A 16,252-nucleotide genomic window follows, 5' to 3' on the forward strand; every position below is an offset into this window, starting at 1 on the left:
TGGGTCACAGGAACCTTGATTCTTCCTTTTTTGTTTCAAACAGTTTGTTGTTTGTTTGCTGTTTCGTCACATTCGGCACCAGGGTGCATTGTGAGGCCTGAATGCTTCAGATCAGCAAAGTGCCAAGATTTCTGATCACACTTAATCACGTGCAGCTGTTAGGGGCACCTAGCTGTTATATACCTTTGTGAAAACTTCCTATTTAGTGACTGGATCTACTGAAGTTAGGACTTTTAGAGTTTTGAGTCTGCATCCTTAATTATATAGCATTGGCACCGTGTGAATACTGTAATTTAGAATGTACCACCCTGTGGACAGGAAAGTGTAATTAAGCATACTTCAATGTTCTGTGGCCAGTGGTGCCAAAAATACAGACATTCTTTATCAGAATCAGAATGCTACTTTATTAATCTTTAAGGAAATGATGTGGCTTCATTTAAGTAGAAGTGCAGATACCTGTGTTTGAAATACTCAACTAAAAGTTGAAGTGCTAATGCAGTGTCTTTACTCAAGTAAATGTTAAAAAGTACAGGCTATGAAATGTAATCTTAGTAAGAAACTAAAAAGTACTCATTGAAGTACAAGTCTATACCTACATTGTAGAGGGTTAGGATTAGACTCTGCAGTTGGGGAATCCCTACGACTAATCGTGGAGAAAAGAATCACAACTCACAATCATTTCTAATGTGACTGCTGCTCTTTGTGGATTACACAGTGAAATTCAGCAGGAAGCAGATGTTTCAGAGCTCCTTTGTTGATTGCCTCTAAACGCAGTGGCCCTAACTTACAGACAACAGCACGGTTCCAGCTAATTTAACCGGTTAGTATAAACGCTAAGTTCTTGGTTTTTGGAACAAGAACACAGACTAATGTTAATACAATCTGTCAATGTCTACAAAGTCATTGATTTTAACATATTTCAGCACTGTGAGTGTTGTGTTTCTATTCATTCCACTCCCTAAAAACATTGGTCACCCAGATACGTGATTGTGTTTTTGTTGGTCAGCAACAAGGATGTCAAATCTAGTTTTGATGTTTGGACATTCTCCATCCTTAAGGCATCTGTCAAAAGCTTAAGGTTTGTGGATGCAAGATGTTTTTACACAGGTGTCACCAGAAAACCTGTTTCTGTTTTTGAATGGGAATGATCATGGAGGCAGTATGCAGCAAACTAATGGTATATTTACAAATCCTGAGAACATAAAAATAATAGGATACAACTTAATTGCTTCAAACCATGTTAATTACTTTAATTCTTATGTGCTAAGTGATAGCGTGGCACTCCAGCTTTGGAAACGTTCTTCTAGCCAAAGCTTATTTTACTCCTTATTCTGCCATGAACTCTAATTTCTTGCCTTCCACTCGCACTGCCAGTGAAACTGCGAGTCTGAGAGACTCCAATGTTAGGCTCCAATATTATTATTCCTGAAATCTGGGAGAATGATGCACTAATAAACATCGTATGTCGTGTCTTTTGTTTCCTTTTTGTGATAAAATGTCCAGTATTTATCGATTTTTAGTATAGTTTCCTGGCCTAGTTTTTATTTTAATGTATTTTTTTAAAATACTAAGCCATGCTGGGTAAACTCTGTATTTACCGCTGTAATCTCCTGTCACTCAGGAACAGCTGTTCTTTCCTTTGGATAGCTGCATTACAGGGTACCCAGGCCAGGACACATTTCTCCTCTTTTTGGTTGTGAATTAACCTTAATAACATACATGTACATAACATGTATTTTTATGAAACTTTGAAGTTGTCCTTGTAAATATTCTCTCAAGTGGATTTTGTGTTATGTCAATTTCCTTGTTTGCTTGGTTGCTTTGATGTTGTCTGAGTTTTGATTTTTCTCAATTTTGTAATAGTATGTTTTCGTAGCCCGGCCTCCAGCTTCTGATGTAATAAAACACTATTGGCTGCCTTAATCAGAGCAGATGACAAGATGCAGTAAAAAAAATAAACTGCTACTTGTCTTTCTGTGTGTATACAGAAACAAATGTCTAACTTTGTACTGTCTGAAATAATGTAAGAAAACCCATAATTAACTGATGGTAACTTGAACTGATAAAGTCAAATGTGAGCCGGAGCCTTATAACTGCTGACCTGAAAACAAAGATCTGGCTTTGCTCAATAGGAACTTTAGGTGCAAGAGCTGATGTAAGCTTAGCATAAATGGAATAGCGTAACAGCTATTAAATCTGAGCGTGTTATTAAATGGTAAACTGACTGAGCACTCAAAGGGTTTTCTACTACATGCTTCATTTACACACACACACACGTATTAATACAAGGACTGTTTCTTTATCGAAGTGCTTCCTAACCTTCATACACGCACTCACACTCATACCGGGAGCATCTTTAGCTTCAATATCTTGCCCAAGAAAACAGGGATTGAACCACCAACCTTTTAGCTAGTATACAACCACGTTTCACCTCCTGAGCTACAGCTGTTTATTAAAAGCTATCATAATTTTTTAATATGTATCCCACCATCAGTCACTTAGAAACCATTATGTCCCACTGTGTCAGGAGATAAGCAGATATTAATCAAATTTTGGCTTCCCATGATTAAATGAACGCAATAGACCAATAGTGACAATGCGTGCTTCATCACATCAAGTTGGTTCCTAAGTCACTGCCTGACAATGAGCATGCACTATATGTGCCAGTCACAGCTGTTACCTGCACTATGCACCATGTTTGTTGCTGTAGTCTGTCCTACTAATGCTAAATTAAAAGACAGATACAGCTGAAGGTGAAGAGCTTGTCCTTCGGAATACCGTTCATTGTTTGGAGCTATCCTACCACCTGAAAGTACACTACAAACACACGTCCAAGAAAACCAACGCAATGGCTGCTAACAGGAATCACCCAACATCAGCACAGAACTCCACAAATGCGAGCCCGTGTGGCACGTCCGCATATTGATCCATCTCACAAAGATGTACTGAAATCACCAACATAATGGCCAAAGATAAGTATACACTAAATACTCTCAGTAGCAAAGGCTTCAGGAAAAATAGTCACTGGACAAAAGCCATATTATCCCCTCAAGCAATTACTTTTCCAATAGCTGTGCTGTATACAACATGACAAAGAGGGGAATAGAGAGAGATTTTATATTTTGCTTCTAAGAGACCAGGTGATCAGGCCTTCTGTGTGGAGAGATGGTTTTATTAACAGGAGTGTAGCATAATGTAGAAAGTGAAAGTAATACAGAAAATTAATTTTGAGTAAAATCTTGGTACAGTTTTTGTATTTGCCTTTATTTTTATTGTATGAGTTTCACCGACTTTAGGTGAAAAAGCAGGGCTGAAAAAATGTTTACGCACAATTCAACAAATCAACCAATAACTGAGATAAATAATCATGATCTCACTAATGTCCAAAATAATCATAATTTTCATTTTGGCCGTTATCGTATCCGTCTTTAACAACAGATGTCACTATTTGGTAGAGCTGGGCGATATATCGAGTTTTTAAAAAATATCGATATATTTTTATACGAGATATAAGATCTGACAATATCCTTTATATCGATATAGTCTATGTTACGTTATAATTATACTTGTGGAGCCGCAAGTTTGCCTCTCTTTCGTCCACTTTCGTCTTTACGCAACGTTACTCGGCCTCGCCTCTCCTTCACTGAACACAACTCCCCCTCCTCCCCCATCGCTTCACCTGCAGGAAGCGACAAGATGGACACGGCAAATCTCCGTTAACGAGTTACTGCGCATCGCCCCGTGCGTGGGGCTGGACGGCGTCAATGTGTTAGCTAGCTAACCACGCTAACGAGCTAACCACGCTAACGCCATGCAGCCCAGAGGTGCTGCACGGACTAAAATCCTTTCATTTTCTCAAAAGTTGACAGCGCGCCTAATGTATGAATTCTGGTTGTGCTTGATGGCCGCGAACCGATTTTATGCGGAACACGGCGCTCAGCAATCTGTCAAAAATGTTTTAGTACGACTTTGGTAAGCTACGGAGCTGCACCGCTTGATGGATTGTCGGAGCATTACGGCTGAGCCTCGCGGAGTGATACGTACTGTGCTTCAACGTAATATTACCCTACTGTGTATAAGGACCATAAATGGCACCTGTTAAGAGACGTGGTTGCGAAGCGGATTTCAAACTCCAGGCTGTCAGTCACGCAGTACAAGTAGGGAACAGAGCAGCTGTGAAATCTGTCTTTGTTATTGTGCTCAGCGTCTTTTAGTTTACATTTTGACTGCACAATTGTGAGCTTTTTGTTATGCACAAAAACAACATTGTTTTCTTTTATTTATGGAGCATTATTATTTAATAAATGCTCATAATTTATTTTTGAGTAAATTTTATGTACATCTGCTCTATGTTAATAAAAGTGCCTGTGTGACATCTGGGACACAGCTTTGACTAAGAACTCTCTTCTTGTTCTTACTTTATGGCTTTAAAAAAATATATCGAGATATATATCTTATATCGCCATCCAGCTAAAAAATATCGAGATATGAATTTTGGGTCATATCGCCCAGCCCTACTATTTGGTCTCCGTCAACCATTGTTCTCTAAATATGAGCTGCACGTGCAGTGTAGACATTATGAGCTCTTTATGGCTAAATTCTAAAACCATAAAAGGTAAAGTACAGCAACATTGTATTTCCTGCTGTTGTACCATGTGCTCTGACTCTGTTCATGATACGACAGCACTGACTAGCAAATCAGCTGTTCATTACCCTTTAATAGGTGAAAAAAATAACCAAACTTAAATGTTTGGTGTGAAGCGGACGAGAGGTAAAATGCAACAGCCCTTCCACAGTTCTAGACCAAATTAACTAAATGAACCAGATTTTAAAAACATCCTTAATATTTTTGAAAGAGGCGACAATGTTAACATTACAAACTGTAACTTTCAGACAGGCAGTGTCCTCGTCATGTCCTTTCAAATGCAAACATCTATTCTAAAATTGGCATTTCAGTCAGATCATATTAATAAAAAGACATTACATAATTAGAAAAACAAAACAAAACGCCCCCAACCACAACCTACTAGTGCTGTGCGACACTGCAAATTTTGGTATAAGTCTGTTACCAAGTAAATGCAGAGCCTGTATTGCCAATAGAAATACCAACATTTTTAACCTGTAAAGGCAGCTTATGTAGGAGAGAACAATGTGTCATTCGTGATTCATCATCATCAATTTGCAAATTCTGAACACAATCACAAACAAAACTTTTCAACTTCTCATGTATATTTTAAACTGGGATTTTTTTGGAGATGTAAAATATAAATGTTCCTGTCTCTAAAGCACTTTGGGTCAACTTCTGTTACTGAAATGTGCTACAGGGTATACATCCAAAAAGGTTCACCAGGGTGCAGCACATCATGAACTTAGAGGACAGACACAAAGTATCGATCCTGTCACGTTAGTATCGATCCGATACCAGTATCAGTGTTGGTATCAATACTACTGGATCGACTGGCCCACCTCTACCACCAGTGCTCCAAGAAACTGAGCAATTCACTGCGATTAAAAGAGAAACATTATAGATGGTCATAACAAGGGATTTAACTAAGCTGCAGAGAGTGGGAAATCACTACTAATGAGACAAGTGAACAAAATTATACTTGGTACACTGGAGTGGGTTAGGATTAGCATCAGGAGTCGGTAATCCCTTAGTTGCACAAAAGCTCAGTAGAGTTAACAAAAAAAGCACACACACATTTAATGGCTGACTTTGTCCAAAGAAAAATATTTCATACCTTTTTTTTTTTTTACCATTTAAAGGTATCCCTTCGAGACATCAGTAACCCTGACAGAATTTGTGGCTGGGTAATTTCAGCTTATTCAATAGGTTCCATTAAGATGATTAGCTCAGCTGAGTCGCATCATCACTGTGTTACTGCCAGTCACGTCCCAAGTGAGAGCCAGTTACTATCCACACGTTAATACCCACTGCCATGTTACATTTGTAACACCGACTTGATTGGCTACGCATCGCAGCACAGTGGATTGTGAATTGTAGAGGAAGACAAAAAAGGATGAGCCAAAAAGGGATTTGGAACCTGGCCTTTAAACAGAAGCGAAACAGAATTGACCATAATTAAATATTTGAACTTTCGAATAATTCAAACACTCTCTGTGTGAGAGCTCCAGTTTAAATGTGGAATGAAACATTTACAAGTTATATTAGCAGACCGAAGAGGAACAGTGAAAATTACTGAAAAAGAATCAGCTAATGTTTAAGTGTAGCCCTTTGGGTGTATTTAATTAGCATTACACTGACCCACAATGCATGAGTTCATACTTTCCCTTTATTATTTTTTTACATTTTATTTATTTGTTTTTGTTGTTGATGTTATAGCTGTCAAGACATGTGTTTGGGAGAAAACCCTTCAGCGCTCCCACCCGTGTGAGTCTCCTGATGTGGAAAGAGGAGTCAGATAAATGGAACAGAAGGTCCTCACCCTGCCATGACGATAAAGAAATCCAGCCTGTTCCACGTGTCCCCGAGGTAACAGCGTCGACCAAAGATCCCCAGAGCGATCATTTTTACAACCATCTCCATAGCAAAGAAGATGTAGATGAACGCATCGAAGGCCTGACAGAAAAGAAACAGAGATACGAGGTGTTAATAAGGGAAAACATAAGGAAAAACGTCATTTCTGGCTGCTTTTGGCAGCAGGAATGATGAATCATTGTTGGGATGGAAACAAAAAGATCACAGAGAGAGACGTCTGTTAAATTTAGCGTGCAAAAGTGAAACTAACTGACTTTAATCATCGTTTGAACTCACAATAATTTTTTTTTTTGCTTGTTTTTTTAAGTTTCATGGAAACGGTGACCAGGAGAATCGTCATTTCTTTATAGGTTTAACACTGAAAAACGGATTACATTAAATAAATAATGCATGTGTGTGAAAAGGCCTTGCATCTCATAGACAAGCAGATGCAAATGTACACACACACACACACACATGCACGGATAAATAAATAAAACCACTTGGCAAATGCCTGTTTAGTTTTCTGTCTTCATTTATGTTGGAAGTGATAGCAGAGCTGTACATTTTAATTTTTTCAGAAATCCCTCAGTCAGAACATGGTATATCATGTTTAGGTGGAAACTAGCGAGCTAACTTCCTGCTAACTTCTAACTCTGCTAAATTTAATAGATTCTGTTTTCATGGATGTTAAACTTATTTGTTACACCTGGTGAAGCAGCAACTCTGATCATTTTATTAAAGATGAAAGAATTTAGGCAGTTTTTAACTCACAGTGTGCAGTGTTCGTTTGACTTTGAGACCTGAACAGACGGAGTTTAGGACCCAGATCACTCCGCGAGTCTCCTGACTACAGTAGCCGTAATGCTCCCACAATCCATCAAGCGGTGCAGCTTCTTGCTTACCAAAGTCACACTAAAACATGTTTTGACAGATGTTTGAGCGCCGTGTACCACATAAAATCGGTTCGAGGTCAGCAAGCACAACCAGAATTCATACATAAGGCGCACTGTCGTTTTTTGAGAAAATTTAAGGATCTTAAGTGCGCCTTATAGTGTGGAAAATACAGTATATCAACACTACATGTAGAAAAATTGAAGTTAAGGTTCCAACTAGATTTATTTTGACACAAATTATAAACACAGTTTTTAGATCCTCTGAGTGGCCGTAGGCCCTTTTAGGCTTTATGTCTACAATTGAATAAACTCATCTATTCATTTTGTGCTAAATGATTTATCACTTCTTCTACAATCCTCCATTAATTGGTTCCAGGTCCATAACTTTTACCATAACAGGCAGTAAAACTCAATATCAATGAATTTTGTTGTATTTTGGTTTGCTTTAGCAACAGCTCTAAAGATCCATTATACAGTACATATTTCCTCTAAATGTAAGATGCCTAATGTACAAGCACAAATTTAACAGATTTCCTGATGAATGAGACAGACTGTTTGTCTGCACACAGTAAGACTTTGTCAGCCGGTGATCGGCTGTGATCAGCTGATCACGGGGCCGGGGTTAAAAGAGAGACGCCACCCACCTGTTCGCCGCTCAGACACCAGTACCCTCGTGTCACGAGCTCCGAAACTCTGCGACATCAGTCTCCGCCTGATCCAGCAACTGTGAGTTACAACCCCTTTCAATCCTTTTCCTCTTCCCGGCTCCGCTCGCTCTCTGTCTGTAACGACCGTTCCGAAGCCACGCTTCGTGCTCAGGTCATTACTAGAATAACTGCGTGTCTGCTCCAAACCCACCGCTAGCCTTCGCCGCGCTTGGGTCTAGCCAGCACGCCACACGGGCACGCCGAATCACTGTGTGTGATCCGCCCGGCCGTGACAGGATGTCTGAGCCGCATGTAGACCCAGCGGAATTCGAACGGCTGAAAGCCGAAGTGTTATATCTCCGCGGTGTGGTGGATCGGATGAGCACAAAGATGGAGTCTCTCACCGAAACTGTCCTCCAGCTTTCCTCTTCCGTCACCTCGCTGCAACGTCAGCCAGCGCCGGTGAGCGCTGAACCCCGGATCGGACTACCCGACAAGTGGAACGGAGTAGACGGCCGGCCTGATGGACTGCTCGCCACCTTAGACATGATGTTTGAATGTCAACCCACTAAATACGTCACTGCCCGTGCAAAAGTGGCGATGCTCACCTCTCTCTTGTCTGGCCAGGCTCAGGAATGGGCCGCGGCTCTCTACAACAATAAGTCTGCAGCGTGTAATGACTATGCTCTGTTTGTGGAGGAGTTAAAAAAGACTTTCGTTCCCCCCAGCAGTGAAGTGGAAGTGGAGTCACAGCTGCTTCATCTACGCCAGGGCGGCCGACCAGTCTGTTACTTCGCCTCCCGATTCCGCACCCTGGCTGCTAAGCTTCAATGGGGAGATGCTTCTCTGCGCTCCATCTTTCTAGAGGGGCTGGCTGATTACATCAGAGACGAGATGGCCGGCCGTGAGGCCCCAAAGACCTTGGATGAGGCCGTGGACCTTGCCCTGAAGATCGACCAACGCGTGATGTCGCGGCCTCGCCATGCCCCTCGGGCCTTAAAACCCTTCCAGCCTCAGCGGACCACGTCGTCGCGACCTCCTCCCCCCTCTGATGGAGCCACGGCTAGCCCAAGCAGCACATCCAGCGAGGAGCCCATGCAGCTGGGTGGACTCCCCAAAGAGGAGAAAGAGAGACGCTGGCGTGAGGGCCTCTGCGCCTACTGTGGATCAGCTCGACACCGCCGTCCCCAGTGCCCGCTACGGCCGGGAAACGACGACGCCAGGTAGACTGCGGGGGTGTCCCACCTGGCCCTTCCCACTCCTCTGATCCCTCTCGTTTTCTGTTACCGGTCACATTTCACCTGAAACACCAACAGCTCTCATCCGAAGCCCTCCTGGACACCGGAGCCGCCGAGAACTTCATCGACCAAAAACTAGCCTCTCGGCTCCGCATCCCATTGACTTCCGTCGACCGATTTCTCCCGGTGACCTCAGTAGACGGGCGACCACTCCAACCCTACCCGGTCCAGTTCCAGACCCAGCCAGTCCGCATGTCTGTCGGGGATCATCAGGAGGAGATCCGGTTCCTAGTAGTCTCGGCCTCTTCCTCTCCTCTCATCCTCGGATACCCCTGGTTCCGTCGACATGACCCCCACGTCTCCTGGTCTTCCTGCCAGATCCTGGACTGGGGTCCCCAGTGTTCACGCCGCTGCCTTCTCCTCCGGACTGGACAGGACTCAAAGTCAGAAGAGGCGTCACCCCCGGAGCCCGTCGATCTGGATAGGATCCCTCCGGCTTACCATGACCTGTCCGAGGTCTTCAGTAAGAGGCGAGCCTCCGCTCTCCCTCCTCATCGCTCCTACGACATGGCCATCGAGCTCCTCCCGGGAGCAGTCCCTCCTCGTGGTCGCCTGTTCTCGCTGTCAACCGCAGAGAACAAAGCCATGGAGGAGTACGTCGCTGAGGCTCTCCAACAGGGCTTCATTCGCCCTTCTACCTCCCCTGCAGCTGCGGGGTTCTTCTTTGTAAAGAAGAAAGACGGCGGGCTTCGCCCCTGTATAGACTACCGAGGCTTGAATAAAATCACTGTTAAGAACCGCCATCCTCTTCCTCTGCTATCCACCGCGCTCGATTCCCTCTCCCAGGCCTGCATCTTCACCAAACTAGACCTACGCAGCGCTTACAATTTGGTGCGGATTAGAGAAGGGGACGAATGGAAGACGGCCTTCATCACCCCTAACGGGCACTGGGAGTATCTGGTGATGCCCTTCGGCCTCTGCAACAGCCCTGCTGTCTTCCAACACCTGATCAACGATGTCTTGCGGGACATGCTGGGCCGATGGGTGTTTGCCTATCTGGATGACATCCTGATCTACTCCCGCACCGAAGTGGACCATATTCGCCATGTGCGGGCCGTGCTAAGCAGGCTGCTCGAGTACCAGCTGTTCTGCAAACTGGAAAAGTGTGCCTTCCATCAACGGTCCACTACCTTCCTGGGCTTCACCATCTCCTCCAATGGCCTGACCATGGACCCGCAAAAGCTCCAAGCCGTGACCCAGTGGCCTCAGCCTTCCAGCCTTAAGCAGCTACAGAGCTTCCTGGGCTTTGCCAATTTTTATCGGCGCTTTATCCGCAATTTCAGCACCATTGTCGCGCCACTGACATCCCTCACTAAACCAGCTAACCTGCCCAGGCCCTTCTGCCTCCCCCCTGGTGCGAAACTGGCCTTCCGAGACCTTATCCGTCGGTTTGCTACAGCTCCCGTCCTGCTCCACCCTGATCCTGCCGGAGATTTTGTGGTGGAGGTGGATGCCTCCGATGTTGGCGCTGGCGCCGTCCTCTCTCAACACGGCCCGGATGGAAAACTTCACCCGTGCTGCTATTTTTCAAGGAAGTTCTCTGACACGCAGCGACGGTATGGTGTCGGCGACCGGGAACTCCTGGCCATCAAGTGGGCCTTGGAAGAATGGCGGCATTGGCTCCTGGGAGCGAAAGAACCGTTTCTGATCTGGACTGATCACCAGAACCTGATCCACATTCGTTCTGCCAAGCAGCTCAACCCAAGGCAGGCCCGTTGGGCCTTATTCTTCGAACCGTACAACTTCCACCTCGCCTACCGCCCTGGCTCCAAGAACACCAAGGCAGACGCCCTCTCCCGGCAGTTCACCCAGGACGACTTCACGTCAGACCCTGGACCTATCCTACCGTCTCATTGTTTCGCTGCCCCCCTTCGGTGGCCCTTGGAGGACTCTATCCGGGACGCCCTGACCGCCGAACCGCCTCCGCCGGAGACCCCAGCTGGGCGGCTCTATGTGCCATCCCGGTGCCGTCAGGAGGCCTTGCTCTGGGCTCACTCCTCCCCGCTCTCTGGTCACCCAGGGCCCGACAGAACCCTCCAGCTCCTCCGTCGTGCCTTCTGGTGGCCCTCCATGACTCGGGACGCCCGGGACTTCGTTTCCGCCTGTGACACCTGTGCTCGGGCCAAGTCCTCCACCCAGCCACCCGCTGGCGACCTTCACCCTCTCCCGGTGCCGAGACGTCCCTGGTCCCATGTCGGCCTTGACTTTGTTACCGGCCTTCCATCTGTGGACGGTCTTGACACCATCCTCACCTTTGTGGACCGGTTTTCTAAGGCGGTGCACCTGGTCGCCCTGGCCGGCCTCCCCTCCGCCAAACGGACGGCCGAGCTCCTCCTGGACCATGTCGTCCGGCTTCACGGATTCCCCAAGGACATAGTCTCCGATCGGGGGCCACAGTTCACCGCCAGGTTCTGGAAGGCCTTCTGCCGCCTGATTGGAGCGTCTCCCGGCCTCTCGTCCGGCTATCACCCTCGGACCAACGGGCAGGTTGAACGGACCAATCAACAGTTGGGGCGCTTCTTACGGTGCTTCGTCTCCGCCCAACCGTCGCTATGGCCTCGTTACCTGGTGTGGGCTGAGTTGTCTCATAACCTTCACATCTCTTCCGCCACCGGTCTCTCGCCCTTTGAGGTCTGTTATGGATTTCAACCTCCTATCTTCAGCCATCAGGAAGCGGAGGTCGACGTGCCGGCTGCTGAACGGATGGTCCGCCGCTGTCGCCAGGCCTGGATCAAGGCGCGGGCTGCCATTTCCCGGGCCAACGCTCTGTACACCCGGCAGCATCGTCGCCGCCACCGCCCGGGTCACCCCTTCCAGCCGGGGGACCGCGTCTGGCTCTCCACTAAGCACCTACGGCTGCGCGGCGAGTCCAAGAAGCTCGCTCCCCGGTTCGTCGGCCCGTACGAAGTCACCGCCCGGCTCAACCCCGTGGCTTACCGTCTCCGGCTTCCGCCCGCCATGAAGGTCCATCCGGTTTTCCACGTCTCGCAGCTTAAGCGGCACGTCGCTTCCCCACTGGCGCCCCCCTCCCGGGCCCCGCCCCCGCCCAGGATCGTCGATGGGGGTCCTGTCTACACTGTCCGTCGGATCTTGGACTCCCGTCCCCGGGGCCGGGGGGTCCAGTATTTGGTGGACTGGGCTGGCTACGGCCCTGATGAGCGCTCCTGGGTGCCGTCCCGCTTCATCTTGGATCCTTCCCTCATCTCGGATTTCCGTCGCCGCCGTCCTGGCCCGTCGGGTGCCGGTCCTCGGGGGGGGGGTCCTGTCAGCCGGTGATCGGCTGTGATCAGCTGATCACGGGGCCGGGGTTAAAAGAGAGACGCCACCCACCTGTTCGCCGCTCAGACACCAGTACCCTCGTGTCACGAGCTCCGAAACTCTGCGACATCAGTCTCCGCCTGATCCAGCAACTGTGAGTTACAACCCCTTTCAATCCTTTTCCTCTTCCCGGCTCCGCTCGCTCTCTGTCTGTAACGACCGTTCCGAAGCCACGCTTCGTGCTCAGGTCATTACTAGAATAACTGCGTGTCTGCTCCAAACCCACCGCTAGCCTTCGCCGCGCTTGGGTCTAGCCAGCACGCCACACGGGCACGCCGAATCACTGTGTGTGATCCGCCCGGCCGTGACAGACTTTTGATGATGTTGTGTGTGAAAAGCAAACTGATGGCAGCAAAGACGCTTCTTCCATGACATCATCCAAATGCCGTCAAGCTCAAATCAACAGGTTTCCTTAAAAGGTGAAGTAATGGAAAACGATTATTCTGCGCAGTAATCAGAGGTAAGCCTCACGTCGAAATCCTCACACCTCACATAGCTTTTATCAAGCATCTAATAAAAAAAGAAAAGAAAAACACACTTAAACAAATCCAAGAATTCAGCTCGTCGATGCTGTTGTGTGCAAAAAGCCTAGATTAGCTGGAGCTCCTTTCTGTTCATACTGGGGGATTAGAGACAAACTGACACGCTCAGTGTTGCCTGTAATTTGATTTTCAGAGCGACGTACTGCAAGCGACGTGATCCAAATCTGAACCATTAAGGTGGATCTTTGTTTCCTGACTTGTTTGCTGCTGAAAACATGCATCCTATTTAGTGCAGGTATGCCAGACCAGCTTACTAATGAGGAGTGGTCAGACTTTCCAACCTTGACCTTTGCTGGAAAGATGGATGTGGTGCTACCTTCGGTAATGTTTGCTAACCCAAGGGAGACTTTAGCAAATGGTGAAAAGCACTTATGTCTCGTGCCATTTCTGCAACTCTCTAAAACATCTGACTTTATTTTTTCATTCCCCTCCCCGAACCCCCAGTGTAGAAGTTTGCTATGTCACACCTCTGTCTTTCTAAATGGAGGGACAGTAACTGCGTGTGTTTATGTAAGTGTGTAAAAACTGCAGATAGTCAGATTAACAGCAACAGCATTTTGTCTCTATCCTGAGTGAAGACGACTTTGATGCTGCATGAGTAAATCCCCATTTTCCTCGTCCACACTTAAATGCAAAAACTGAGTTTTTAAAAATCTCCATTTTCAGTGATCGATAACGCCGTTTACGTGTGGATGAAAGGCCCAAACAAATAGAAAAATCTGCGTTTTCAAAAAATTCCAAAGAGAGGAGGGGTAGCTCAACACTTTTGCACAACAATGGACTTGCACTCATCCATCATCCAACAATGCCTGCTAGTGGCCACCTAAGCCTCCAAAGGTCTCTCAGCCCACATTTGTTAGAGCTTATAGATTTCGCTGCTGAGCCAGCATGGAGATCATGTTATTGAACAGTAGATTTTCTGAGAGCAGCGTATTGACTGTGGGGCTGTAGCCCACTAAATCCATGCTCATACTGAATAGGGTCTATAGATACTTGGAGGAGAAATTCTATTAGATCCAACTCAACAACCCCCCCACAGACACTTGAATCAATCTACTGTGTGCGTCTACGTTTGCTGCTATGCTATATGATGTGTGCAGCGCCTCGTGTGCATTGCGTGTGATTCAGCAAGCTCTTTGCCCCGGCAGACGGAAGGCATATGCGCGCAGGCTCTAGCACAGATGTTATACCCACTCGAGCCACCTTTGACATAAGTGAGAAGAGATTCGGTGTCCTGCCAAATGATAAGTGAAGCTGCAAAGGTGCCATACATGACAGAGTCATGCTCGCTGCAGCATAAAGACCGCAAGCTAGCAGTGAGTCAGTGCAAGCAGGTACAGTGCCCAGCATGGGGGGAAGAAGAGCATGATGGGCAAATGAGGTAAGGTTGGGATAAAGCTGAGTTTGGATGTATCAGTGTGTGTTTCTATCTTCTTTTCTGCAATATGACCGTGCGATTCGAATCAAATATACAGAACATAAACCAGTCTAACTGGTCCCTTTGACTTTTAGGACCCTTTAAAGAGGTCCCTCAACACCTGTAGCTCATACATCACTTTAAAAGGAATATTTATGTTATCAGAGGGATTTTCCTGGCTCAGAATGGACCTCATGAGAGAGACTATGCATCTAAACACAACTCGTCTCCAAGCAGCAAAAGAAAAGAGTCTGTATTGCTTTACTTAACAGACGTCTATGGGATCAAACATATTTTTATCAGAACCACATGTTCATGTGTCCATAGGAAGTAGAATTCATATGAAATGATTGCATAAAAACAAAATAGCACACACACACACACACACACACACACACACACACACACACACACACACACACACACACACACACACACACACACACACACAAGGCACTGTTAAGAGCACACATACAGTTTCCTTTGAGACTATATGGGATGTTGCTACAAGCTAGGGGTGGATTTCGTGCACGTTTGCGTTGTACCTGTAGTATCTGGCATCGGTCTGAGGAGCAGTCGATGTTCTCACAGGGCTGGTACATTCCCAGGGTAACACAGTTCAAAAGGATCACCATCATACTCACACGTTCGAACCATGTAGAGACACATCTGGTTAAGGAGAACTCCTCACAAAGGGAAAGCCAAGACTTTATGTTCCGGTGAAGGGAAAATGGGTCATTCGTACTTTAAACAAAAGAAACTCTATGAAGACACCTCATTTAAAAAATGATGAGAGAATAGAAACAAATAACAAAAGTAACCCTTTCTGCTAACTCAGTTCTCCAGCTACTAACCTCTTAACGCCAAGTGTGTCATGTACATACATGACTTTTTTTTACTTTTACATGTGTGATTCCCCCCCCCCCCCCTAAAAAAACACAAACAAATTGCAGAATAAATCTTTAACCAACAAATTGTCCAGAAAAGCCAAACATTTTTTAAAATGCCAAAAGGTTTAATAAACACTCCGTTTAAAAAAATAGATTTTTCCGGCAATCATTTCATGGTTCGGGCTTTAAATGGCTAATAGCATGTTCAGCTTCTGACTGGAAAGGAGGTATATGGTCTAAACTGAACAAGAGCTTTATTGTCAATACAACAGTTTACAGCGTAATAAAAATGCTGCTTCACCCAAGCACCCCTTGGTGTAATCATAAGAATATAAAAAACATATCTTTATGTGATTTATGATTTAAAACTAGGAATTACAAATAAATAATGTGCTAAATTTCGGTAAAATTAAGGGATAAAATGGTACTAATTACTAACTATACAATGCTATGAAATACTATAATGTTAACTGTACAATAACTGTACAATAAACAAAGACAGGACAGAAACAATACAAAATGTATAGTGCAGTAGGTATTGAATACCAGGTTCAAGTTTTTGTCAGGATATTGTAGACGAGACAGGACGAAGACGTGCAAGATGCAAAATGTGCAAATATAGTACAATTTATAATTCAGTCCATCTTCTGCTACAGAACAGCAGTCAATTCCTACCATAGTGTTTTTAGTGTTTCTTTTTTTTTAAGCAACACTCTTATATCTGCAGATTGCTTTTATATTCTATGATGGGTTCTCAGAGTCAGCA

At 45.7% G+C, this 16,252-nt stretch overlaps 1 protein-coding gene across 1 annotated transcript in view; it reads right to left on the reverse strand.

The window, feature by feature from the left end:
* LOC146707141 (voltage-dependent T-type calcium channel subunit alpha-1I-like) overlaps window positions 1–15,248 on the reverse strand; it is a 186,873-nt gene extending 171,625 nt beyond the window's left edge. The window contains exons 1-2 of the mRNA XM_085458476.1: window positions 15,142–15,248; window positions 6,447–6,580 (exon numbers count right to left, since the gene is read on the reverse strand). Of these exons, the coding sequence (XP_085314602.1) occupies window positions 6,447–6,580; window positions 15,142–15,234 (227 nt within the window). The 5' untranslated portion in view covers window positions 15,235–15,248. The remainder of the gene's footprint in view (window positions 1–6,446; window positions 6,581–15,141) is intronic.
* Between the last annotated feature and the right edge of the window lie 1,004 nt (window positions 15,249–16,252).

Source organism: Copadichromis virginalis, linkage group LG6 (assembly GCF_057382275.1).
Source record: "Copadichromis virginalis isolate Kocher_CV1m ecotype Utaka linkage group LG6, C_Virginalis_male_GT1.1, whole genome shotgun sequence".
Classification (NCBI taxonomy): domain Eukaryota; kingdom Metazoa; phylum Chordata; class Actinopteri; order Cichliformes; family Cichlidae; genus Copadichromis; species Copadichromis virginalis.